Source organism: Pristiophorus japonicus, chromosome 13 (assembly GCF_044704955.1).
Source record: "Pristiophorus japonicus isolate sPriJap1 chromosome 13, sPriJap1.hap1, whole genome shotgun sequence".
NCBI lineage: Eukaryota > Metazoa > Chordata > Chondrichthyes > Pristiophoridae > Pristiophorus > Pristiophorus japonicus.
Window position 1 is genome coordinate 149,803,647 of NC_091989.1, and position 25,894 is coordinate 149,829,540.

Here is a 25,894-nt window from a genome sequence, read left to right on the forward strand (position 1 = left end):
GCTATCATTTTAGGATTGATTATGGCATAAATGCCTTTTAAAAGTTGTTATTTACACAAGAAGCAGCTTAAAAGTATGATGAAACAGGCTGTTTCTTGTTGTGATGGGGACAATCAAGAAAATGAATTGGGAGTACCTTCAACTGTAAGATGCATTGCAGTTGTATAGCACAGCATCTTTTATATTGATGCCATGTAAGATTTTTTTTTTGTTGGCACCAAAAGTGCAGTTCATATCTTACTGATCTAAGCAAGAGGTAATCTTTGATCTTTTTCACTGAAATGGCAGAATAATTATAAAATAATGCTTGCTCTTCTGCCTTCTTGTCATTCATTATTGCTGGGTGGAGGGAGTATAACATCTCACACAGCTATAAAAATGTTGCTGATATTGCACTGATAACCGAACCTACCATTAAGTACCTGAATATATTTGGCTTGTTGCTTATTTTGAAATCTGTCATGCTCGTATCATAAAGCATGCAGTCAGGTGCTGCAAAATATTATGAAAAATTTTGAGTTGTTTTCAACATTCACATCACAAGTCATACCAATGATATTTTTGGCAAAATTTTCAGTGAGCGATAAGCTTTTGAGTGTTCTTCTAAATGATTAAATATGATATGGAAGTGAAATTTCTGTCCCCACTTATTTTAGTGAAAAAGCATGAGTTTTAAGCAATGAACACCATTTATGCTCATAGTGACTTTTTTGTGAAAATTAGAAAAGACAGGACTATTTATGACCAGAGAAGTTACGTAAAGAACATTCTTTTCTAGAACATGAAGCTGAAGGATGGGACTTCAGTTTGCACTTCAAACTGCTGCAGTTGAAGTCCAGACTTCATAGGAGCAAAATTTGGATCCATAGCGCCCGTTTTTTGGGCGCTACGAGTGGCCTTAGAGTCTAAAACAGTGTCCGCGGTGCACACTTCTGTTGCGAGTCACATGGACACTATATTGACGAGAGTGTTAGCGCCGCACGGAGAGCAGCCACTGGAAGTATGCAGAGTAGGCAGATCATGGCGTCAATCAGCATGCAACGTTGATTTGGCTCCATCGTGGGCCTCTCCTACCGCCGACCAGCCCCGATTGCTGGGGTCCCAGCTGTGGCCTCCTGCCATGGTGTTCCTGCTGGCCAGGCTGACCATTTGGCTGTCTTGCGGGTGGGGAATGGAGCTAAAAAATGGTACTGAGGTCCTACCGTTGATATCGGCTTTGCCGGGATCTTCAGCTATTTTGAGCCTCACCTGCACCTCCCTGTAAATATTGGGGCCCATGATTTGGGTCTGCCTATTGTATATCAATATACTGCTTATTGCAGTAAACTCAATTTGAACTGATCAGCAAAGTAAAAAAGCATAAAGGCTTTCCTATGATAGGAAATATGGCCTTTCTTTTTCATCACATTGGGTGTGGCTGCAGAGGCATCAGAAAACTTCTGATATTAACCTAGCTTAGTATTCTTGTGTAACCCTAAACAGTACATGTTATTAGGTTATTCAGTATCAAAAAAGCCTATCCCCGTATTATGCCATATGTATACTTTCTAAAAAGGGTCATAGTTCAACGATCAGGAAAAGATAACCGTGGCTGCTTTTCTACCCCTTCCCAGGCTTGGACACTGAGACGAATGTAGCACTTATTATTTACAGATGGACTATATCATTGCAAGTCCAGTGATATCAGCGAACTCAGTGTTGAACTGGAACCTTCCTGACTCACTACCACATCATGTGATGCATGAATCAGGGGAGTTTAACTATTTTATGACACAAACTCTATTTGTTTTAAACATATTTGGGCCGAAATTGCCCGCCGCTGGAAACGGGGCGCACCTATCCTGTTTCTCATATTTTTACCGGCGCAGTGGATGCGGTGGCCTTGAGCGAATTTTCGCTCTTTGGCATTCTTTTTCGGCGGACCGCAAGTTGGTCATAATGGGGCCAGATATGCGGTGGTGAGTGGAAGTTCACACTCTAGAGGGGCGGAAGTTGGAGGCGGGCGGAGTGACCGCCTCTGTCAGTCATCAGCGTAGCGCTGATAACATCATCAGGGTGCCGTGTCACCACGGCTTTCCTCTTCCCTTAAAGGGAAGAGCCTGCGTGATTATTTAAGTTCGGTCCAATGGGCCACCAGGGGGGTTTTGTCTAAGAGGGGGTGCCAATCCGGGTGCATAATTGTCAGCCTGGCATGGCAGTCGACTGACAAAAAAAAACATGGCGGCAATGGCAGTAGGTTCTCCCCTTTAATGGGAGCCGCAATTTAGAAGGCCTACAACCTTACTGCATCAGCAGAAAAAGGCTGCTTTTGGCAATGTGTGGCAAGAGCAAGATTTCTTCTGTGGAATTTCATCATCGAGAGGAACATCGGCGGTGCACACTCTTATGACGCACTTCGGATGGATCAGCAGCAGCGGAGCGGTGGGCGGGGGAGAGCGGGTCACCACCAGGATACCGCAGGAACGGAATTTTCAAAATGGCAGCCATTACATGAAAAATCGGCGGCCATTACACTGCGCAGCGTGGCCCAGGCCTTAAGGAAAGTGGCAATTTCGGCCCCATTGATTGAATTGGACTATTACTAGTGCAGAAGACATTTTAATATTTACTTCATAAACATGATGCATGGTAGAATTTATCTTCCTCAGAAGCATGTGATTGTCAGAATGGAAATTGCGTGGTGAATATTTGTATTCTTTAAAAAAAGTAACCATCTCAAAATATAAAGTGTCCTTATAATTTGTTATAAACTGGTTAGTGGATTCCAAAGCAATTTTAAAATTGTGAGTCCCAGATTTTCCAATGAAATATAGACATTTTCATGCCAGTATTCAGTCTAGAACATCAAAAAATTAATAGACGACATATTATTTGGCCCAGTTCTTCACGTTATTTAACACTGCAAATATGATAAATGACTATAATGCATTTTGTTTCCAGAGGATTACCCTAGTGGAACGTGGCTTGGGGATGAGAATAATGCTGAGATGCGAGTCAGGTGTCCTATCACTCCTGCTGACATGCTACATGTTGCCACAAATTGTAGAACAGCTGAAAAAATGGCATTGACACTCTTGGACTACCTGTTCCATCGTGAGATACAAGCTGTATCCAATCTCTCAGGGCAAGGAAAACATGGCAAAAAGCAGCTGGACCCTCTAATGATCTACGGAATTAGATGTAAGCATTGTGATATTTATTTATCTATTGTTAAACTACTATTTTCCATGTATAGTTATATATCTCCAAACTTGCTCTTACACGGAGAGCAGATAAATGGGGTACAGTTGGTTCCAAGGTTTATGACATGAATTTTGACCTGTTGATTAGTTAGAAGATATACTACAACAACAACAATAACTTGTATTTAAAAACTACCATAATATGAGACAGAAAGTATATTTTCCATGGTGGCCATACTGCCCATCAACTTCTCTGCAGTAGTAAGTGTAGACTGTTTGCTATTAACATAATTTAAATGTAGTTATAGCAGTGTGAAGGGTGAATCGTGTGATCAATACATTGCAGTACATTGCTATATATTTCTTCATAGTTTAGGTGCGTTAGCCAATTTGTTGGAAACTTTATTACAAAGGGAAAAAGCTATTCAGTTTTGGATAATTTGAGAAAATTCAGATTGGTTTATAGCCAATGTTCCCTCAATTTTTTTTTTATATTGAGCGGGCCACAAACTCCTTTGAATGTGACCTTTTTTTGTGGGGGCAAATTTTATAATAACAACTTTTAGAACAGCAACAGCAACCACTTAAAAGCATATATACAGTCATGACATATTGCCATCCCACCATCTCAAGTCATGAGACAATCAGTCAAACTCTTAAAAATCATGAACCTCATTAGTGGCTTTGTTCAATCTCTAACAGGTCACAGCTCTTACAAAAACTCATCATCATAGGCAGTCCCTCAGCATCTAGGATGACTTGCTTCCACTTTAAAACTTAGTTCTCAGGTGACTGAGGAGTCCAATGCAGGACCTACAGTTTGTGTCACAGATGGGGCAGACAGTGGTTGAAGGAAAGGGTGGTTAGGGAGCCTGGGTTGACGCACGCTCCTTCCGCTGTCTATGCTTGGCTTCTGCTTCTACTCAGCGATGGGACTCAAGGTGCTCAGTGTCTTCCTGGATGCTCTTCCTCCACTTTGGGCAACCTTGGGCCAGGGATTCCCAGGAGTCGATAGGGATGTTACACTTTGTCAAGGAGGCTTTGAGGATGTCCTTGAAGCGTTTTCTCTTCCCACCTGGGGCTCGCTTGCCGCGTCGAAGCTCTGCGTAGAGCGCTTGCTTTGGGAGTCTTGTGTCGGGCATGCGGATGATGTAGCCCGCCCAACGGAGCTGATTGAGCGTGGTCAATGCTTCGACGATGGGGATGTTGGCCTGAGCAAGAACATAGACGTTGGTGTGCCTGAGCTTGGTGCTGGGTTTGAGGTCCTGGTCTTCAAACACTCTCCTCCTCAGACGACTGAAGGCTGCGCTGGTGCACTGAAGGCAGTGTTGGACCCCATTGGCAATTTCTGTTCTGGCTGACAGTAGGCTCCCGAGGTATGGAAAATAGTCCACGTTGTCCAAGGCCTTGTCGTGGATTTTGATAATCGGAGGGCAGTGCTGTGTAGCGGGATCAGGTTGGTAGAGGATCTTTGTCTTATGGATGTTTAGCGTAAGGCCCATGCTCTCGTATGCCTCGGTGAAGGTGTTGACTGTTATGTCTTTCGATGCTCTGATAGTGACTCCACGAGGCAATGTATTGTACTTGAACTGTAGTGACTTTAGTCCATTTAATGTTGCTCCAGAGTGAGTATCACACATGGTGGCCTGTCTTTTATACTAGGGCTGGCACACCTGTATAGGTAACCTATAAGTCTCCCACTGCAGTGCCCTCTGGTGGCACACTTTAGTGACCATACAGCTGATGTACAAGTTTCCCATAGTAGTGCTCTCTGGTGGCACATCATATGTAATAGTACAAGCAGTAAACATGTTTGGATACATGACATCACTCTCCCCCAAGTCCTTAGTGCAAATCGCCTTCATGCATTGACTGTGCTCTGGGCTTAGCTCTATCTGGTTGACCCGTGGAGGGTCGTTTCCATCTTGGATGAGTAGTTGGTGTTTCGTTGGCAGTAGAGGTGCTGGTGGCTTCTGATTGTGCGTCCATGACCACTCCATTCCCTCCCCCCTTACATATAGATTATGTCGGTGGCTCATTACATTCAAGTCCGGAAAAAAAATTGCATTTACATAATTACATTTGTGGTACAGTTGTGAGGCAAATACATTTGACTGGTGAGGTACATACTTGATACATACTTGGAATCAGTGCTAGTGTCAGCACCGGTGCGTGAGGACAAACTAGTACCAGAACTGCTGGCTGGTGTCCAGGTAGTCTGGTGGCAGCACGGTGCCCAGTGCTGGCAGTGGGAACCCGGTTGGCTCAAGTTGCCCGCTCTCGGAAACTTTGCCGTTGCTCTGAGCGTCGGGCAGGCTCACAGATGCCTGTGACCTCCCTGTCCTTTGTCGCTGCTGCTCCCTGAGGAGCAGTCGTCTAGCAGTGCACAGGGAACTGCTGACTCGCTTGCCTGGGCGTTATTTGGTTTGGGATCCTGGTTGGTCCCAGTCCCATTTGGGAGAACCGTTGGGGGTGACCCTTCATTCCCGGGTGTAGCCTTGGTGGCGATAGGGTCTGGGGGCTGCGCCTTAGCGCGGTTTGCTGCGGTTTGCTCTTTCAGGCTCATGGCGGTTGGTGCCATCGGGTGTCCGAGAAGTGGAGCCGATCAAGGGCAAGGTATCGATGCTGTTGCCCTCCTGAGATCGCTTGCTCTGCAGCTTGTCTGTTTTAGCTGCTTGTGGCCACGCTCCGAGGTGCATCACTCTGGTCCTGGGGACGCAGGCGACAGCATAGGGTAGCTCGCTGGACCTGTGTGCTCTCGATGGGTGTTTGCCCACTACATTAACTGAATGCAGTTGAAATCCTACATCGCACAATGTTTTATTACTCATTGTGGATAAACTGTAGCTCCGATCGCAATCGCACGACTTTTCTTTGCTTATTACATATATAAAACTCTGATCATCAATTGCAAGCTTTACATTTAACTCACAGTTGCTATTGCATTGATTGAGAATGTGGACCTGTCCCTTTAAGTGTGGTGGGTTGCTGGCCTCCTTTAAGAGAGCCTTGCTATGTTCTTCGCTTGGTGCCACGTGTTGCTCCATCAGCGCTGCACCTCATGATCTGGCTGCCACCATTTTTTTCTTCAACGCTTCACCTCGTGGTTTGGGCGCCATCTTTCTTCCATCCACGATGTCGACTGTTGTGATCCTCTTCTCCTTGGGTTCTGCCACCGAGGCTGGGAAGTCGCCTTTGGATCCGATTTTCTTCCTCAGGAGTCCTGCCACTGAAACCCGGAAGGTGCGTTCAGGTCGTCTCAGCTAGATCATCTCCACACAGTCGTGCTGAGCAGTCTGTGCCTCGGGTGCTGTGCTGGTCTGCTCTCTGGTGCCGGATCCAACCTCAGCTAGGGCTTGCTTTGTCTCTGAGCGCAGGGGACGTCGATCGCTGGAGGGATGAAATCTTCCCAGCTCCAATGGATCTTCTCCATCCACCTTCTTCCGAGTAGTGTTGGTCCATCACCTGCAATAATCCACAGTGGTAACTTGTGCCATCATGGAGTACCTTTACATCCGCACTACCAACGACTGGGATAAGTTCACTGGGGTAGGTGCGCAGCTTTGCCTGAACCGGGACCAACTTGGGTCGTTCAGCTTGATTGCCCCATAGCCTCTCAAAAGCTTCTTGATTCATTACTGACTGGCCCGCCCCTGTGTTCACTTCCATGAAGACTGGACCGCCGTTTATCTCAACTTCCATCCTCAACGAGGGAACATTCTGTGGTGCAGGTAAACATGCCATACACCTCATCGTGGGGCTGAGCTGCCTCTCTGACTATCGCTTCATAATCCACTCTGGATTCATGGCCATCTGCAGACTCTTCATCAACACAGTGAGTCATGTTTCTTTTACACATTCGCTGGAGGTGGTCCTTTGTGCTGCAGCCTTTACACACACAGTCCTTAAAACTGCACTGGTGAGCCCTGTGATTCCCTCCGCAACGCCAGCATGGTGCTACTCGATTAGCACCCCTCGGCGGACTCTGAGTTAAGGGACTCGGGGGCCTATTCTCTCTCCTCTGAGAAGATTCATGTTCTACAGTCCAGCCTCTAAAAGGCGCCATTCTGTGTACAGTACTTATCGGGTTTGAGTCCTGAGGATGAGTCATCCGCCTCGAGCCACAGGTCGAGGTCATGAATGCCTGGCTCATGGTGATGGCTTCTGCAGTGTGACTGTGGTATCCACAGATAGGAGCCTGTGAAGAAGGCCCTTATGGCCGATTCTGAAGGCAAAAATAGCCCGCAGCACTTCGGTGAGGTGGTCGCCGAAATCACATGGTGCCGCCAGCCTCCTGAGGTCTGCAGCATATTTCACGATTTCCCGGTCTTCAGGCCATCAGTGAGTCTAAAACCGGTGTCTGGCTGTGAGGATGCTCTTTTTGGGCTTGAGTTGTTCTTGGATCAGCGTTACAAGCTCCTTGTACGTCTTGGGCAGTTGTCTTCGCTGGTGCCAGCAAGTCCCTGACGAGGCCATAGACGGTGGGTCCACAACTGGCTAGCAGGATAGCTCTGCGCTTATCAGCCAGTGTGGCCGGATTATTGCCTGCCAGGTCGTTTGCTGTGAAGAAATGGTCGAGCCTCTCCACAAAGGTGTCCAAATCATCACCATCGGCGAACTGCTGCAATGTACCAAGGTTAGCCATTTTTCCGTGAAAGTCCGTAATCTCGTCGCCACTTGTTATGTCTTTAGATGCTCTCATAATGACTCCACGAGGCAATGTATTGTACTTGAACTGTAGTGACCTTAGTCCATTAAATGTAACTCTCGAGTGAGTATCACACATAGTGTCCTGCCTTTTATACGAGGCCTGGCATACCTGTATAGATAACCTACAAGTCTCCCACTGCAGTGCTCTCTGGTGGCACACCTTAGTGACCATACAGCTGATGTAGAAGTTTCTCATAGTAGTGCCCTCTGGTGGCACATCATATGTAATAGTGCAAGCAGTAAACATGTTTGGATACATGACATTGACGATGGCTTGGAGTTTGGCCTCTGAGTGTGCACAGTCGCAGGCGTCGTCTGTGTACAGTAGTTCAATGACAGAGGATGGGACGACCTTGGATCTGGCCTGGAGGCGGCGGTGGTTGAACAGATTCCCATCTGTTCTATAATTTAGCTCCACTCCAGCGGGGAGCTTGCTAAGGGTGAGATATAGCATTACAGCAAATAAGATCAAAAATAGCGTTGGTGCGATGACGCAGCCCTGCTTGATCTGGTCCGGAGGTGCATTGGGTCTGTGGTGGATCCATTGGTGAGGATCACGGCTTGCATATCATCGTGGAACAGACGGAGGATGGTGACAAACTTTTGAGGGCAGCCTGAATGGAGGAGGACGCTCCATAATCCCTCACAGTTGACCGTGTCAAAGGCCTTTATGTGGTCAAAGAAGGCCATGTACAAGGGTTGGTGCTGTTCCCTACATATCTCTTGTAGTTGTCGCGCAGTGAAGATCATGTCCGTTGTACCCCTCAGTGGGTGGAATCTGCATTGAGACTCTGGGAGGATCTCTTCAGCCACAGGGAAAAGACAATTGAGGAGGATTCTTGCATTGATTTTCCCAGTGGTCGACAGCAGGGAGATTCCTCTGTAGTTACTGCAGTCAGACTTGTCCCCTTTTTTGAAGATGGTCACGATTATGGCATCCCTGAGATCTCCTGGCATGTTCTCCTCCTTCTCGATAAGAGAAATTAGGTCATGTATTCATGCCAAAAGTGCTTCTCTGCCATGCTTTAGTCCTTCGGCGGGAATTCTATTTGCTCCTGTTGCCTTGTTGTTCTTCAGTTGACGGATGGCCTTTTCTATCTCGTGCCGGGCCAGGGTTGTGCTGAAATGGTGGCAGATAGCATACTGCGGGATGGAGTCGAGGACACTCACGTCGAAGACAGAGTCTCGGTTAAGGAGAGCTTCGAAATGTTCCTTCCATCGGGCACTGACTGCCTCTCTGTCCTTGATGAGTACCTCACCGTTCGTGGGCAGCAGTGGGATAGGGCCTTGGGTGCTTGGGCCGTAGATGGTCTTGACTGTGCTGAAGAATCCTCATACATCGTGGTTATCAGCTAACTGCTGGATCTCCTGTGCTTTCTCCACCCACCATCTGTTTTTTAGGTCACTGGTTTTTTGTTGGACCTCGGCCTTCAGCCGTCTGTAGAGCTGCTTTCTTGCTCTTGTTTTAAGTTCAGAAATGCCTTGCGCTTACGGCTAATTAGCTCCTGGATCTCCTAGTTGTTCTCGTCAAAGCAATCTTGGTGTTTCCTGATCGAGTGACCGAGCGTCTCTTCGCAGGTGCTGATTATGGTGGCCTTGTGGGCACTCTGCGTCTCTGGGTCATCGAAGGTCGCCAGGTTAGCAGTGAGGTGCTGGCTGAATCGGGCTTTCTTATCAGGGTCTTTGAGTGCCTCTCCGTTGATTTCCCTGCGGCATTGTTTCTGTTGCCGGCGCTGTTTTGGGGTTATATTGATAATGACAGAGCGGATTAGGCGGTGGTCCGTCCAGCAGTAGTTGGCTCCTGTCATTGCGCAGGGGATACGCATGTCCTTGCGGTCCCTTGCTCGAACGATGACTTAGTCGAGCAGATGCCAGTGATTGGAGAAAGGGTGTTGTTATGATGCCTCGTATTTGTCTCTCTGACGGAACAAGGTGTTGGTAATGACAAGGCCATGTTCCAGGCATTTTGTCAGGAGCAGGGTACTGCTGGAGTTGGTTTTCCCTACCCCCTGTCTACCGATCACACCTCCCCAGAGATCTTTGTCCTTTCCTACTCTGGCATTGAAATCACCAAGGAGGATCAGCTTGTTCTATGTTTCTATGTTTCTATGTCATTCGTTGGGACTCAGAACAGGGGTCGTTCGAGGCTGGAGTAGAATTCTTCTTTGGTCTCATCTGTAGCATCCAGTGTTGGGGCGTACGTGCTGATGACCGTAACTAGAGTGAACCGAAAAGTCATGAGACATTCGCTTATCCTGCAAGGGGAGTCTCTGAGACGACCCACCAGCTCATTCTTGATGGCGAAGGCAACTCCATGGAGGTGACGTTCTTCTTCTGGTTTGCCTTTCCAGAAGAAAGTGTAACCAGCAGCTTGCTCTCTGAGCTGGCCTTTTCCTGCTTAGGGCAGCGATGTCAACATCGAAGGGTCTGAGTTCCTTGGCAACGCTAGCAGTGCAACGTTCCGGTCTGTCGATGTTGGGGTTGTCCATGAGGGTCCTGACGTTCCAGGCCCCGAACTTCATTTTTGAAGAGTGGACGATGCCTGTGCATGAGTTCTTTTAACGTGGGGTGGCCGTTGTACACCAGCTACCACACGGGCTTAGCAGAATGAGGTCTTGGCCCAGTGGCAAGGCAATCCAAGACGACTGGAAACCGGTCTCTACTGTATGGACCTAGATGCCTACGGTGGGCTGTGAGCTGTAAGCTCGGCACTGAGCAGCGCCTTTAGGAGAGATGGTGAGAAATCCGAGGTGTGGAGAGTGAGAGCGAAAGAAAGAGACTTGAGGCAATGCTTCACTCTCCCAGGTATTAGTTTCCGGTTGAGGGCAGACACTATGGCCTCACTCGCGCTTTTTAGCTACATCCCGCTCCATTTTTGCTTCTCGGGTGGGTCGCATGACAAGATCGAATGGCCACCGCCATTGCAGGCAACACGTGCCCGTTGCGATTCCTCCAGCTGTTTTTGACTCCGCAGTCGAAGGGAGGCCGAGACGCCAACGGGGTTGGCTCGATGAAAAGCTGGTCATGGGACAGGCACACACCGCAAGGGATGTGATTACTCATTGAAGAATGAGTCTCGTTCAGGCGCTCTGCTCTGTTCCACACTGCCCAGGTCCTGGTGGCTTTTTTTCCCCTCGGGGCGGGGGGGCAGCGGGGAATGACCGCTCTCGCTCAATTTTTTTTTTCTCCTTTCCCCCCACCCCTTTTTTTTAATAGGTGTGTGTAGGCGCGACTCTCCTAAGCTCCAGTGTCGTTGCTCACTCACTCACTCTCACACTCACACACTCACTTACTCTCTCACACTCACACACTCTCACACTCACAGACATACAAAGATGCACACAGTTTCCACCTCGCCCTCTTGAGCTCTTGTGATCATATTGCCACCTTTATAAGGTCCATTAGAGAGGAATAAAGGACTGGACAGAGGAACTTGCAAGAGAGTAACTTCCATTCCCAATTTTAAACTTCTTTAAACTTCGCCTCCCACTTAAGTTTGGGCCAAAGTCTGTTTCAGAGGGAGTCAATTCTCATACAAAAAACGCAAATCCCCACATCGCACTGCCTGTAAATGCTTGTTGATTCTTGGCAGGCACAATAAACGCTATCGCCGCTTGCAACATCTGCCGCCAACTCCCATTTGAGTTAAGCTGAGACCAGATAATCCCCAGATGAAGGGACTGCCATTGAAATCATGCTGTGGTTAGTATAACACATCAAGCAGCAGAGGATACAGGTGGCTCTGAGGTACACAGCAGACAACAGGCTGTCAACAAAAGGCATTTTTAACTAGTGCCTCACCTTGCCAGGTGCAAATCTGAAATCCCCTTTTAGTGGGAAATGCCATTCAACACAAAAACTTTTTAAAATAAAAAATTTGAACCAAATTCTAACTGCACAGACAAACCCAGAAATGGCCCATGGGGAGACATCTCCCAACAGCCAGGAGCAGGCCAAGAAAGGAACAAGGAGTGAGAGAGAGAGAAAGGAAGGATCAAGGTGAGACGGAGAAAGTAAGAGAGCGAGGAGAAAAAGGAAGGAACAAGGATAGAAAGGAAGGAATGATGAGAGGAAGAAGGAAGGAAGGAGAAAATGAAGGAACGAGAAGGGAGAGGAAGGAAGGAACGAGGAGAGAGAAAGAAAATCAAGAAGCAAAGAGGGAGAAAGGGAACAAGAGGGAGAAAATGATATAATCGACTGCTCTGTAGATCTTAAAGATCCCATGCTTGGTTATGATTTATTTTCTACGATCACTGGCTCCGACAGTCATTGCGTGCTCAGTTGCTGGGCTAGCTCCTCAGCTTAAACTTTAAACAGCAGCACTGGATCCTTCTTTTCTAACAGCATCTTTCTCCACAGCTTCCTCAAGGCTCAGTCCGCCCCACTCTGCCTCCTCTTTGGGAATCATGGAGGCCTTATATTTATTATAGATGAGCTCCCATTTCTCTGCATCATCAGAGTAAAGCTCGGTATCCTTGCGAGCGAGTCTCAGCAGCATTGCACGTTTCAGATCCGCCCCCACCTTCGAATTCAGGTCGATCTTTGGAGTCTTGTCATTGTTGGCGTATATGAACTCTTATACATAGCGTGGGTTGTGGGGAGGAGAAGGCTATGACTCTGGAGGAGAAGTAGATGGAAATTGGTAGATCTTGCACACTTTCTGGTTGCCTGGTCTGCGAGTTTCATTTGTATTTAACCCTGTGGGCTTTTAAATGAATGGGCATGGGCTCCTGGGTCTCGTTGAGGGAGCGAAGATAATGCACCATTAAGCGTCATTGGATCCCCTGCTTCAGCTGCAGCGTCTCCCAGATCCTAGGCGGGAACTTGTGGAGTGGTATGCTTGCAGGCATTGGGATGGTGCAGTCTGTACCATCTAATGTAGGGGTGGGCAATTATTTGGGCTGCAGGGGCACTTAACAATGCTTTGGTGAGCTGTTGTGGGCTGCGCACCAATGTTCCCGTTAAGTTGCTTGGCCGTGTGGTTGCACAGCAGTCTGGAGATCCCACGCAGGCTGGTCAGTGGCTTTGAAATTAATAGCTGTGTAATTAGTACAGTAATGAGCACAAATAAATTGCTCACAGTGGGCTCAATTTTCCCCGATCATTTGCGCCATTTTTTTGGCGCGCGCCGTTTTTTCTGCCATATTTTTTTTCCTCCGGTTTCCCCCTGCGATCTGCGCCGGCATAACTGACTTAGTTACGATTTTTCTAGACCAATTTTTTTTACATCATGGGGGATTACCTCATTTTCGCACTGGTTTTTTCAATTGTTCGCAGTTTGGCCAACATTATTTTCTCTTTGGTGTATCTGGCCACTCCCGAAAAACCTTCCGGTGAATTAAGAAAACTAGCGCATATTCACAAATCTGCGCTGAAAGACGCCATTGTTTTTAAGTCAAAGATTTTGCAGAGTCAAAAACATTGTCAAAATCAATAATAAAGTTAAATTTTTTTTTAACCTGTCAACGTAGAAGTGTAAATTTGTTGGATTTCAGAAGTTTTCTCATTTTTTTTACTCACTCACACACCACTAGCGAACGTCTTGAAGCAGGGCTGGAGGATCATAGGTTTGGTCGGCAGAATCGGCCTTGCGCCTGGGCACAGCGGCTTGGGATTCAGCAACAGAACAAGTCGTGGAGGGGGAGGAGAGAGAGGGAGAGAGAGAGAGTGAGGTGCCGATTGGAAGCCTTGGAGCCCAGGGAGGGGGAGGAAGTGAGGGAAGTCACAAGTCACAAGGGCGGGGGGCGGGGGGCAGTTGGAGAGAGGAGAAGTCGCAAGAGCTTTGGCTGTAGTCCATCCATACAGACCTGGAGAGATATAACTGCGAACCTGTGCTGCCTGCTTTCCTGCGTTTTGAGCTTGATTCAAAGGTTAACTTTAAGTATGGGGCCAATACTGACAATGCCATACCTTGTGCGAGCCTTCTGCATCATGGTGCTACGTAGGAGACAATTGATTTGACTTCATCGCATCAGGAACATCAGAGCCTGCGAGACAAAGGGTTCGGCCTCGCCACCTGGCTCATGACACCCCAACGCGTAACCCGGATGGAAGCTGACCGTCAATACAACATGTCGCACATTACGACGCGCAGCATCATTGAGAGGACCATTGACATATTGAAACAGCGTTTCCGATGCCTGGACATTCTGGAGGCTATTTGCTGTACTCCCCTGAGATTGTCGGTCAGTTCATTGTTGTGTGCTGCATGCTGCATAGCTTAACTATCATGAGGCAGCAGCACCTGGTAGTGGAAGACCCACCTGCGGTGAGAGTGACTGATGATAATGATGTGGAAAATGCAGGTGATGAGCAGGAGACGGAGGAGAAGGAGGTAGAGGAGGAGGATGATGACGAGAATGAGAAAGCCATGCAAGTGCCTGAGGCCGGAGCACGACGATGGAGGGCGGGCCATCGTGCTCCTTTAACAATTGCTCGAGCCTTGCGCCAGCAGCTAATCCGTGAACGCTTTACTGATGGCTGAGGGCTCAGCGACAACTATTCTACATGGACATGTTTACTGTTGGAGCTGTTACGTAATGTTGTGTGGTGTTAATGGTTTAATGTAAAATATATTTTCAAAAGTTTACAATGTACTGAACTTAACTTTCATAAAATTATTCTTGCATTAAACTTGACTTTAATATTACTTTTTAAGATCACTTATAAACTTGTAAATTTACATAACTTACAAAAAACTTTTAATTTGAGAACAGTTACAACAGTAACAATAATAATTTGGGAGCCTCTTATCAACAAGAGCAGGCATTGATGACGAGATTCAACACTGCCTTCAGTGTGCCAGTGCAGCCTTCGGCCGCCTGAGGAAAAGAGTGTTTGAAGACCAGGCCCTCAAAACTGCCACCAAGCTCATGGTCTACAGGGCTGTAGTAATACCTGCCCTCCTGTATGACTCAGAGTCATGGACCATGTACAGTAGACACCTCAAGTCGCTGAAGAACTACCACCAACAATGTCTCCGCAAGATCCTACAAATCCCCTGGGAGGACAGACGCACCAACATTAGCATCCTCGACAAGGCCAACATCCCCAGCGTTGAAGCACTGACCACACTTGATCAGCTCCGCTGGGCAGGCCACATAGCTCACATGCCCGAAATGAGACTCCCAAAGCAAGCGCTCAACTCTGAACTCCTTCACGGCAAACGAGCCAAAGGTGGGCAGCGTAAACGTTACAAGGACACCCTCAAAGCCTCCCTGATAAAGTACAACATCCCCACTACACCTGGGAGTCCCTGGCCAAAGACCAATCTAAGTGGAGGAAGTGCATCCGGGAGGGCGCTGACCACCTCGAGTATCGTCGCCGAGAGCATGCAGAAATCAAGCACAATCAGTGGAAAGAGCATGCAGCAAATCAGTCCCACCCACCCCTTCCTTCCACGACTATCTGTCCCATCTGTGACAGAGACTGTGGTTCTCATATTGGACTGTTCAGCCACCTAAGAACTCATGTTAAGAGTAGAAGCAAGTCTTCCTCGATTCCGAGGGACTGCCTATGATGAAAATAACAACAACAGCAGCAGCAAAGAAAGGCTGCACCCATCTCTCATCCCCCTTATTCTGAGACCACCAGCTGCGCTTGGTCTTGGACACTCCTTCACCTCTGCCCGCAGGCGGTGGCTCAGTGTTTCTGGGCTGATACCAAGCTTATTCTTTCTAACATCTCAGATACTGCGCACCTCTTGAGGGTGGGGGGGCATCGGCGTCAGGCGGCAAGTTGGAGGGCCCAGCAGCAAGTTGGAGGGCCCAGCAGCAAGTTGGAAGGCCCGGCTTTGGGCTCTTCAGAGACTGGTGTGGCGATTGGAGTGAGAATGACAATTGATTCTGTCAGTGGACGCGGGGTTTGGGCGTGTTCCTTTATTGCAGCAGCCAACTCCAACATGCCGTCCCTCATGCGCCCTGACAGTGTCTCAACGACCTGCAACATTCCCTCCCTCATGTTGAGCAAAACTGTCTGAACTACCTGCAACATTCCCTCCCTCATGGTCAGTGACGTGGTTTGCACTACCTCTGACATTCCCTCCCTCATGGCCACTATTCCCTCACTGATGGTCCCGGATATCATTCCCATTTCTCGTGTCATTGCTGTTACTTCTCCCGACAGTCCCACTACCTCATCACTCACCCCACTGATGGCGTCCAGGATTGATCGGTTAAGATCAATGCTCTCCGCACTCAAATGACATCATCTGAACCACATCTGTTAGATCCTGCACCTCAGGAGAGCGGGGTCGAGTTGTCTTTCCCCTCCTCCCCACGGGTGTGGCTCGCACTCCAATACTGGGACCCGCAGCCTGGGATGGTGGGGCCCTGGGTGTGTGTCTCTGCACCACACCACTGAGACCCGCAACCTCGGAAGGTGGGGCCCTGGGTGTGACTCGCTGCACCCCACCAGTTGGACCCGCAACATCGGAAGGTGTGAAACCATGGAATGTCCCACCAACACTCAAACCACTAGCCATGGAAGGGGCTGTCACCTCCATGAGCAGCACCTCCTCCAAAGTCAGTACAGTGGGAGCTTCATCCAGCTCCATTCCCTCAGCCTCCCCCTCACCCCCATGTTCTTGGTCAGGAGAGTTGGATTGGAAGATGTTCTCCTCTTCAGGCTCATCCTCGTCTGAATCTTCTACATTGTCAGGGTTGACTTCAACTTCTGCAAAAGATAACAGAACTGTCAAATAGTTAACAGCAGAGGAGGGGGCAGGGTGGGTGGCATGAGTAGGCTCACACATCGCAGGCCAGGAAGCAGGCTGGTTTGAAAGACCATGATGAATTTGCAGGGCTTACCCTCACCCTCGAGTGTGGGCCCAGCTTGTGCAGTACTGATTGCTTTTCTTCAAGCAGGACCCAGCAAAGCAGCGACTCTCTCTTCTAAGGGTGTCAGTGGGTACAGATTTGCCGGGCCTCCTCCTGTTCGAGTTCTTTCCCTTTTATTATGTGCCACCTTCCTCTGCAAAGTTGAAAATGCAACGTTTTAGAGAGGGTGTCTTTCTGCTGGGTGGGACATTTACAGCTGGTCACATTTACAATTGCAATTCCATTGAATAAATGAAAATATTACTTACACTATCTACTTGACCAAGATCCTGCCATTTCTTTTTACACTGGCCTCTAGATCTCGTGGTGGTCACCACTGAGCAGTACTCTTCTGCAACTTGGTTCCAGCGTTTCTTCATTTCTTTTGGTGGAGCTTTTATGTGACCTCTGCTAGTGTCCAGCTACTGCCATCTGTTCTCAAACACAGTAACCAGTGTCTCCACTTCTTCCTGTAAGAAATTCTTGGTCCTTGCACTGCGTTGCATCTTGTATTGCTCCAGCTACGATTTTTCCAATGCTCTCACAGCACTCCTCCTCTCACACACAATTGGCTCTTTAAAAATGGCCAATTGCCAGATCCGAGCTGCACTGAGCATGCGCGTCCATTGGAGCGATGTCAAAAACGTAACTTTTTTTTCCCGTGCATGCACAGAAGATGTGCCTTTGTTCTTCGGCGCAGACAGCAGGCTGCCCCCGCCCCCGCCCCCGCCCCCCCCCCCCCCATCCCCGAGGTGACTGGACACGCTGCGCGGCGCCAAATTCGAATTATACATTGGGCAAACTTTGGGAAAATATTTCTGCCGCATTTGTGGCCTAGAAAAATGGGTGTCACTCTGGCAATACGCCAGAAAATGGGCTTGGGGAAAATTGAGCCCCAATTTCCTAATGAGCAGGGGTTGTTAAACGAGTGAATAAATCTGTTGACTAATTTACTAATTGTCAGCAAATAAATAATCAGTATTAAATAAATACATTTAAGATAATTAAAATGCTAATTAGTAAATGCAAATCAATTTTGCATTAATTAGTTAGGTGGCAGTTAATGACTGGTTAACAGATATCATCCATCAGTCACCCCATCACTGAGGATTGGGCCTGTGCTTGGTGGGGGGCGTGGGGCAGGTGGGTGGCGGGCCTGCGATCTCCCCACCTGCTCACCACTCTCCATCACTTTAGAAGCTGTGGTGCCGTCGGTAAAAAGCCCTCCCCCAGGGTGCGGTGACCCAATGTATCCCACAGAAGCCTAAAGAATTTCTGCACTATAGGTACAAATGTGCATTCTTTAAAATTGTCCAATGCATGGCACACTCAAGTGACAGTGATTAACATCACACTGACGAGTTAAAATGGCACTCATGTTGGTTGGTCACTGAAACAAATAATACTGATACTGAAACTATAGCTGATGTGTTCCCAATGAAGGAAAAAGTCTCAAACTCACAGAAAGTGTTTTGCAAAGTTGATCTGTCTGAAATTCAGTTCACTTTCATAGAGTGAGACACAGACTGCAGCTTTACTATATTAATAGTCTGGGATTGATAGTTGCACTGGGAGCATCGGAGTTCTACTGTGGACTATGCATTGCTACAAATCAACATTTGTGCTGCCATGAGCGCTGTGTGCAGGCATGGTTACACGTCTATGCATGGCTCTGTTGCCAGAAATTAAATTTGAAATGTTTTGAGTGGGCAAACTCTCAAAGCATTTCATTAAAAAAAAAATTCTTTCTCCTTCAGTTTATAATATATCCAGATAAGCAGAATCTCTCAGCACTATTTGAACTCGGCTGGACATCATACTGGAGTTTCAATCCATGCTGACTCAGAGGGGACCCGACTTTGGAGTTACATCACCAATTTAGTAGCAACTTTCAGTTAGAGCGATGCAAAAGTAAAGCATTAAGGCACCCCATTGAGAAACAGCTTACATGTTTTGACTAAAACTCGAGTGCAGTGGGATCCCAGCTGTCTTCTGTCCATGTCAGCCGCCGGTCTCCGTATCTTCGCCTCCCGTTTCGAATAGTGAATGCTGCCTCATTTAACATTTAGATTTGTGGAACAATTCAGGAGCTACAAATCCTATTGCAGGAAATTTCTCTTTTCTGGACACAGCGGTTTGATGCACAAGGTTAAGGTTCAGACCTTTCAGAAGAGGCAAAACTCAGTTACTATGCTGGAATAATTCACCATAATCCTGATCGTGAGATCTTTTCCAGCTGTCGAAAGAGTCCTGCTGCCTCGGCGACATTGATCCACCTACTGATGTTACGTGAGGCTGGGTCTGGTGCGGTGGACAATCGGCCTCAATTCTAGGCCTTGGTGGGCTGAATTGAATCCATTGGAGGGCCGAATATTTTGCCTGCCACTGATCTAATGAATCTCCTGAGACAACCAGCAAAACAAAAGCCACAAAACCATCTCCCTCCCCCCTCTGAATCAGTAATTTCCTGCAGAAAGGATTCTCTAGATTTTGTGTTGCCACCACAAAGAATGCCTCTCACAACAGCTAGTGTTGTTCCAAAGTCCCCGGGAATGGAATACACGCACCTCCACAGAAAAAGTACAGACAGAATCCCGAGAAAACGCTTGGCGGGTTTCAGGGTTCCATATCTTTGCAAACGCCGTTCAAATTCGGATCAGCTCTGTGAGTTTACAAACGACTTTCTGTGGCAATCCCGGGCCATTGAGTTTTGGGACCCTCCGCTCCAGCTCAATGCGTGCGGCCTTTGAATTTGAGTGCATGCAACCTTACAGATTGCTGCGTGGCCGCACACCCGCAAACCTTACAGGTAACAGCGTTTACAACTTATTTTAATATTGATTATTGTTCTAATAAGTAATTCCTATGTCAAGGATTAAAATTTTTTTTTCTGGTTTGCTTTGGAATTGGATTCAGGTGGACATTAAAGATCCCACAGTTCTATTCAAGGAAGAGCAGGGGAGCACTCTCGATGTCCTGACCAATATTTATCACTCAACCAACACAAAACAGATGGCCTAGTCATTTGTCACACTGCACTTTGTGGAATCTTGCTGTGCACACATTGGCTGCCACGTTTCCTACATGACAACAGTGATTACACTGCAAAAGTACTTCATTGGTTGCGAAGCGCTTTGAGACGTCCTGAGGTTGTGAAAGGCACTATATAAATACATGTCTTTTTTTTCCTTTCTTTTCTTTCAATTGTATAAGGACCAGATGCCACTTAGCGATCTTATGTCTCAACTTGAGACTTTAACATACGCTGTGGAAAAAGGACAAATGGCACCAGATGCAAGTCTAACGAACATTTGCCCAGAGTCTTTCCATAGGGTTTTGCACGGCATGTTGCTGTCAGCGGGGCATCCAAACGCTATGGTGGCCTCTACAGGGCATCTGGGACCTATGTGAACAGGGCAAGAAACTGTTTTCTTAACTAATCAGATTGAAGAATCATTAATGAGCAGCGCAGAGTCTGAACCAAGAAGTGTAAGTTAACATAGAAATTTTAATGTTAAATCAGGTACAGAAAAAATAAAGAAAGGGAAGAAAAACTAGATTAAGAAAGAGAGAAAAAGCGACCGAAAGAACACGTTTTCAGTGCTAGAAAGGTTGTTTTGCAGTTAAGACTTAACACGCCATTAAAAGTGTAGTTAGACTGGAATGACTTGACTTGACTTTTTGTGGCGATTTGAGTCTGTATTTACAACGTCAGGACAGGAACTTTATGCTGTTCAGTACAATTGAATGGGGAGCCAGATGGCAAGATACCATTTACATAACTTCCAGATTTTCGCATTTAACCGTGCATATGCATTCACCGGAAGTTGCTGTCTGATTTGAGCTGTTAGTCTCACTGTTGCTTTCACAGCAAAATCTGACCCAATGTGTTTATTTGCAAATTGTTTCATAGTATAAAGTCAACTTACATGATTTGCATAGCTATTTATTTAATTGAAAAGTATCAAAATATATTGGAGATGATTTTTAATAATCAGTTTTGAATTGGGTCTACTGGATCAGAACATTACAATATTTAAATGAAAACTATTTTATGATAAACCATATTCGTAAAGCTGTACACAAATTTCACATGGCCATAAAAACAAGCAGTTTCAGAGTGATCTTTCAGCAAATTTCATTTGAGAGTTCCAATCTGGTCCTGCCAATTAATCAAATTCTTTTGTCACAATAGGAATGATGTTACAGAGAATTACACACAATGTTCAATCAGCCCATTGGTCCATGCTGGTGTTTATGCTCCACATGAGTCTCCTCCCACTCCTCTTCATCTAACCCTATCAGCATAACCTTCATTTCCTTTCTCCCTCGTGTGTTTATCTAGCTTCCCCATAAATGCATCTATGTTAATTCTCTTCTGGGTTACCAGATGGTGTAACTTACAGACCAATGAAGTTCCTTGGTGTGGAGAGAGGGAGGTGAGACTGATCATAGACCAACAACAAATTCTTGGCAGTTGCCGAGAAGTGTATGGCATGGTTTTACACATGGAATGGAATAGCAACTCATAACTGAATTATGGCAAATTCATTGAGGAAAGTGAGCATCTTAAGGCATTTTTTCAGCAATAAATCAATCACAGCAATCTGTTGTCTGATTATCGATTATCGATTTGGTTTGGAGTAAATATTCTGACTTGTGGCACTCTGATTTGGAGAAACTATACTTGGGTGCCATTTTTAACACAGCTGGCTAGGAATGCTCCATAGACTTTTAGTAAGGGAACAAGATGAGTGAGGAAATCTAGGTCAATTTCTGACTTAGGGTTTTGGTCTTTTTTCAGCTCTCTCGATAGAGGATGCCTGATAATTATTTAGATGATCCCAGGAACAAGTCATCTGACTGATATGGCCCGTATTTTCTTCTTTGTCAGCTTGACCAGATGACACTAAGCCTACAGGGTGCTGTTAACTGAAGTTGATTCATGTACATCCCCATTTATTTTTGCTGCGATTATCAAGTTGCTCGAAATGTATATTGCACTTTAGCCACCTAACTATCATATACCATTGTCAGAATTCAAATTGCTACCATGTTTGATTAACGATTGCCATTGTGAGGACCGCTGAAGAAGTAAATAATAAAAACATCATGACCAAGCCCACTGGTTTGCAGTTATTGAATGAGTCAAATTCTGTCTATTACATGTAACTCCAGGATTTTTGCTCGTGTTTTGGGGATGGCATTCTGTTATTCCATCCATTTTTTATTAGGGCCATTGATTGTTTATGACTGAATAAGTGTTATTTTCCTGAACTTTTACTGGTGTTTTGAGATTCCATCTTTTATTTTGAAAACCAAAAATCAGTGGCCTTGACCATAAGTCTGCTACACTCTATATTTGCCAATGGCTTCACCCTGCGGGTTTGTGATATCATTATGTTCAAACCTGAAATGGTCCTAGTCTCGATGCTCTGAAAACTGCCAGAGCAATCTATAAGGAAATTGATAGACCAAAAGTTTAAAAAATACTTCAGGGCTAGTTAGCCTCCATGTGGCAAGCCAATACCCTGCTCCCACCACTGCCCCCTCCCCCTTCCTCCCAGTGCAGGCACTAAAGATGTGCCTATCCTGGTGCGACTGGTCATAACTGAAGATATGAAAATTTACTGACAGCACTCTCACCCTGGATACACTGGCAGAGTCAGGAAAAGAGATCACCAATGCCTGGTCTGCTGCACTAATGCTGCATTTTCGGGTCCATGTCACTGAGCAATACTTAGGGTGGCATGGAGTGGGATTTAGCTGCACTTGTGGGCCAGTTTAGGGCTTTTCCAGCACTGTGGCATTGGTCATGCATTTGGTAACACTGGGGAATGATTCTGTGCATTGGCAGGTTTTATAGTAATTTAGCTGTAATCATATGTATCCAGTACAAAGTTATATTTCTCAACATGCTTTTTAACACTTATAGGTCATCTTTTCCATAAATTTGGAATCACTGAATCGGACTGGTACAGAATAAAACAGAGCATAGACTCTAAATGTCGAACAGCATGGCGTCGAAAACAGCGTGGACAAAGCTTGGCAGTAAAAGGTTTTGCCCGAAGGACACCCTCATCTTCAGTTATGAGTGGAACAGGTACAAAAATAGATGGTGTAAACATTACCAAGAAAAATATTTTACACATTCTAGTTAGTTGTTCCATTTTTGGGCTTTGAAGGCATGTTTAAGCAGAGTATAATAGTAGTTAATCCAATAAAGGACTTATTTAGTCTATTTTTACATATATTTTTATGTATATATTATAGTTTACAGTAATCATATATTTTGACCATAGCAAAACCGTCCAATAGCAAAAGTATGCAAGGGGCAACTTTTCTTGTGTTGCTTCGCTGACTTTACTCCATAATATGTAAAATTAGCAGTAATGGGGTAGCAGTTGGAATTAAAATGATGGAGCTGAACACATTCTTGCTACCTTACTCACCTCTTCATCAGTTCTTTCTTTAAATTGCTTCAGTTTGGCTTCCACTCTGCCCACAGCACTGAGACTGACTTGGTCAAAGTCAACAATATGGTTGGTGTTCCTCCGTATTCTCTCTGCGGAGTTCAACATGGTGAATCTCTGTGCTCATCGGTCCCCTTTCATCCTAAGTCTATCTCTTTTGGATCCCCCCCTCACGTGATTTTTTTTCTTACTTGTCACAACAGAGTCAGCACATAGCTTCGCCTCCTGTCATGTAACTTCAGCTCCAGAGCACACAAAGCTTCCATCTTCGATCTCCTTCTCCCCTCTCCGTTTCGTCATTTACCAATTGCTGTCCAGTTTCCATAGGTTGACAACATTCCCTTTTTTCCCTCTCCAGCACTCTCAACTTACAACCGTTTCTGAGTTTTAAGATATTTTGTCCAATATCAAACATGGATAAGTCGGAATTTTCTCTATTTGAACGTTGGGAAGACTAAAGCTGTTTTAAGAACATAAGAAACAGGAGCAGGAGTAGGCCATTTGGCTCTTGCCTAAAACTTCATACTTTGCCTCCAATTACATCCTTTTCTTCGCTTACTCATTCAGGCTGAACCAGATGATGCAAAGATCAATGGTCCTGTTCAACCCTGAGCTAAGTTTGAAACCCACATGTTACTGAATCACCAACACTACTTAAGTTCATACTTAGCTCAGTTGGTAACACTTGTTGCTTCTGAGTTAGCGGGTTATGGATCCAAGTTCCACTCCAGAGACTTAAGCACCTAATCTAAGATGACACTTCAGTGCCGTACTGAAGGAGTGCTGCACTGTCTTTTGGATGAGACATTAAACCAAGACTTTTCTGGCCCATGCTTAACGTTTCAAAAATGTAACCTATTTTAAAATAATCGATTGTACAGAAGTATAATGAGACATAATATACCTTGTAGTTTTTGTAATAATGATTCTTGTGTGCTCATACCCAACTGATGAAGAAATTTTTTTTTCATTTTTAAAACTGCATAGTTGCAGTTTATAGGAATAGAAATAAAGGCACTCATTGAGGAAGTTTGATCACTTACTTGCAGCCTATTTTTAAACACTGTCTGTCTTTTTCATTGTTTGAATGCAAAGATCTGTTTTCTGCCACAGTATTTACGAACTCATTTAGACACTGGAGTCTATTAAAAAAAGAAAATATTTGACCAGACAAACCGATCTCTTTCCAGATACATTTTATTTGCTTTTATAAACAATACTGAGTATTACCGACCGCATTCTTTGTAGATTTCCTAAATACCCCAATCTTATTTTGCTTAGAATTAATACAGGGATACATAATCAGGGGAAAAAAAGTTCTGAGTGATAGTCAGCAAAGATTTTTCAAGCCATAGTTACATAGGCTGATTACATTTTGGTTTATTTTTCTACCAACAAAGTCCCTTTGTTTACATTATTTATACCACATGCTGCCTGATTTTAGGAGTTTGAGTTTATTTTATAAAGAAAAAAATGGATGTAATCATTTTATCACATGGAACTTAACTTACAAAGGCTCCTTCAGAATCTGTGATTATATTGATGTTGTAATTTTTATCAGTTGGTGAGTTTAGTGTCTTGCAGCTGGTTAGGATGCACAATGTGGAGGTGTAGAAAATGGGATTTTATTTTCCATTTTTGAATTATGATGAAGGTAAAAACAAATAACAGTAATGCATGTTATAGCAAAGGTTAAATACATGTAACATTAAAAAAAAATTAGAGCAAGGGCTACTGCGATGGACTAAGTGTGGTGTGTTGCATAGTTTTGGGAGGCACAGTTGCCTTTTAGACATTATTTACTTTTTATTGCATTAACATGCAATCCATGTGGGGATTTGTCTAAAAAAGGATATTATTATTTAATCCCCCACTGTAATGAAGACAAAAAAGGATTTTATAACGTTCTTGATAATTTGTCCAGGAATGATTGATTGTCAACTCAAACTTAAAATACTGCATCAGACTTCAAACAAATCTCATAAGTATCTTCTCTTCAGCAAACATTGGATTCATTAAAAACAATTGTTATCTGCTGAAACATCCACATACCTATTTCATCAGTTTGCATGAAGTAGTGTCATCTTTGTCACTTAAAGCATTTCGGAATGATATTTCCACCAGCGCCACCCACTCCGCCGCCATTTTGTTAAAATTATTTTTCCTTCTCCTCCATAGATGTCCATATAATGAACATTCCATGAATGAAAACTCAAGTAAATCAGCTGCATTCTGCCTTTCCCACGACAATTATGTAACTAGCTGATAGTAGGTTTTTCAACAATGACCTTGAATAATCTTCAGGTTTTCTTCTCTTTCCCTATGCTGAAATCATCAGGAAGTGAAGAAAACAAAGGCGCTGGGCAGGTTAAAGTCAAGAGTCAGATATACTGACTACTATAACAACAACTTGTATTTATATAGTGTCTTTAAGGTAGTGAAACATCCCAAGGCACTTCACAGGATATTATGAGATTTAAAAAATTTGACACCAAGCCGCATAAGTAGAAATTAGCGCAGGTGACCAAAAGCTTGGTCAAAGAGGTAGGTTTTAAGGAGCTTCTTGAAGGAGGAACGAGAAGTAGAGAGGCGGAAAGGTTTAGGCAGGGAGTTCCAGAGCTTGGCGACAGAAGGCACGGCCACCAATGGTTGAGCGATTATAATCAGGGATGCTCAAGAGGGCAGAATTAGAGGAACGCAGACATCTCGGGGT

At 45.4% G+C, this 25,894-nt stretch overlaps 1 protein-coding gene across 18 annotated transcripts in view; it reads left to right on the forward strand.

Moving 5' to 3' along the window:
- Positions 1-25,894, forward strand: part of banp (BTG3 associated nuclear protein) — a 392,933-nt gene that overhangs the window by 168,993 nt on the left and 198,046 nt on the right. For 17 of the 18 annotated variants that reach the window (XR_011596362.1, XM_070898117.1, XM_070898113.1 and 14 more), the window contains 2 exons: positions 2,941-3,180; positions 22,644-22,810. Coding sequence is in view for 17 of the 18 variants with exons in the window: in XM_070898117.1 (XP_070754218.1) it covers positions 2,941-3,180; positions 22,644-22,810 (407 nt within the window). In the remaining variant the exon portion in view is untranslated. Of the gene's footprint in view, positions 1-2,940; positions 3,181-22,643; positions 22,812-25,894 lie in introns of all 18 variants that reach the window. The other variant, XM_070898120.1, reaches the window with a different exon arrangement.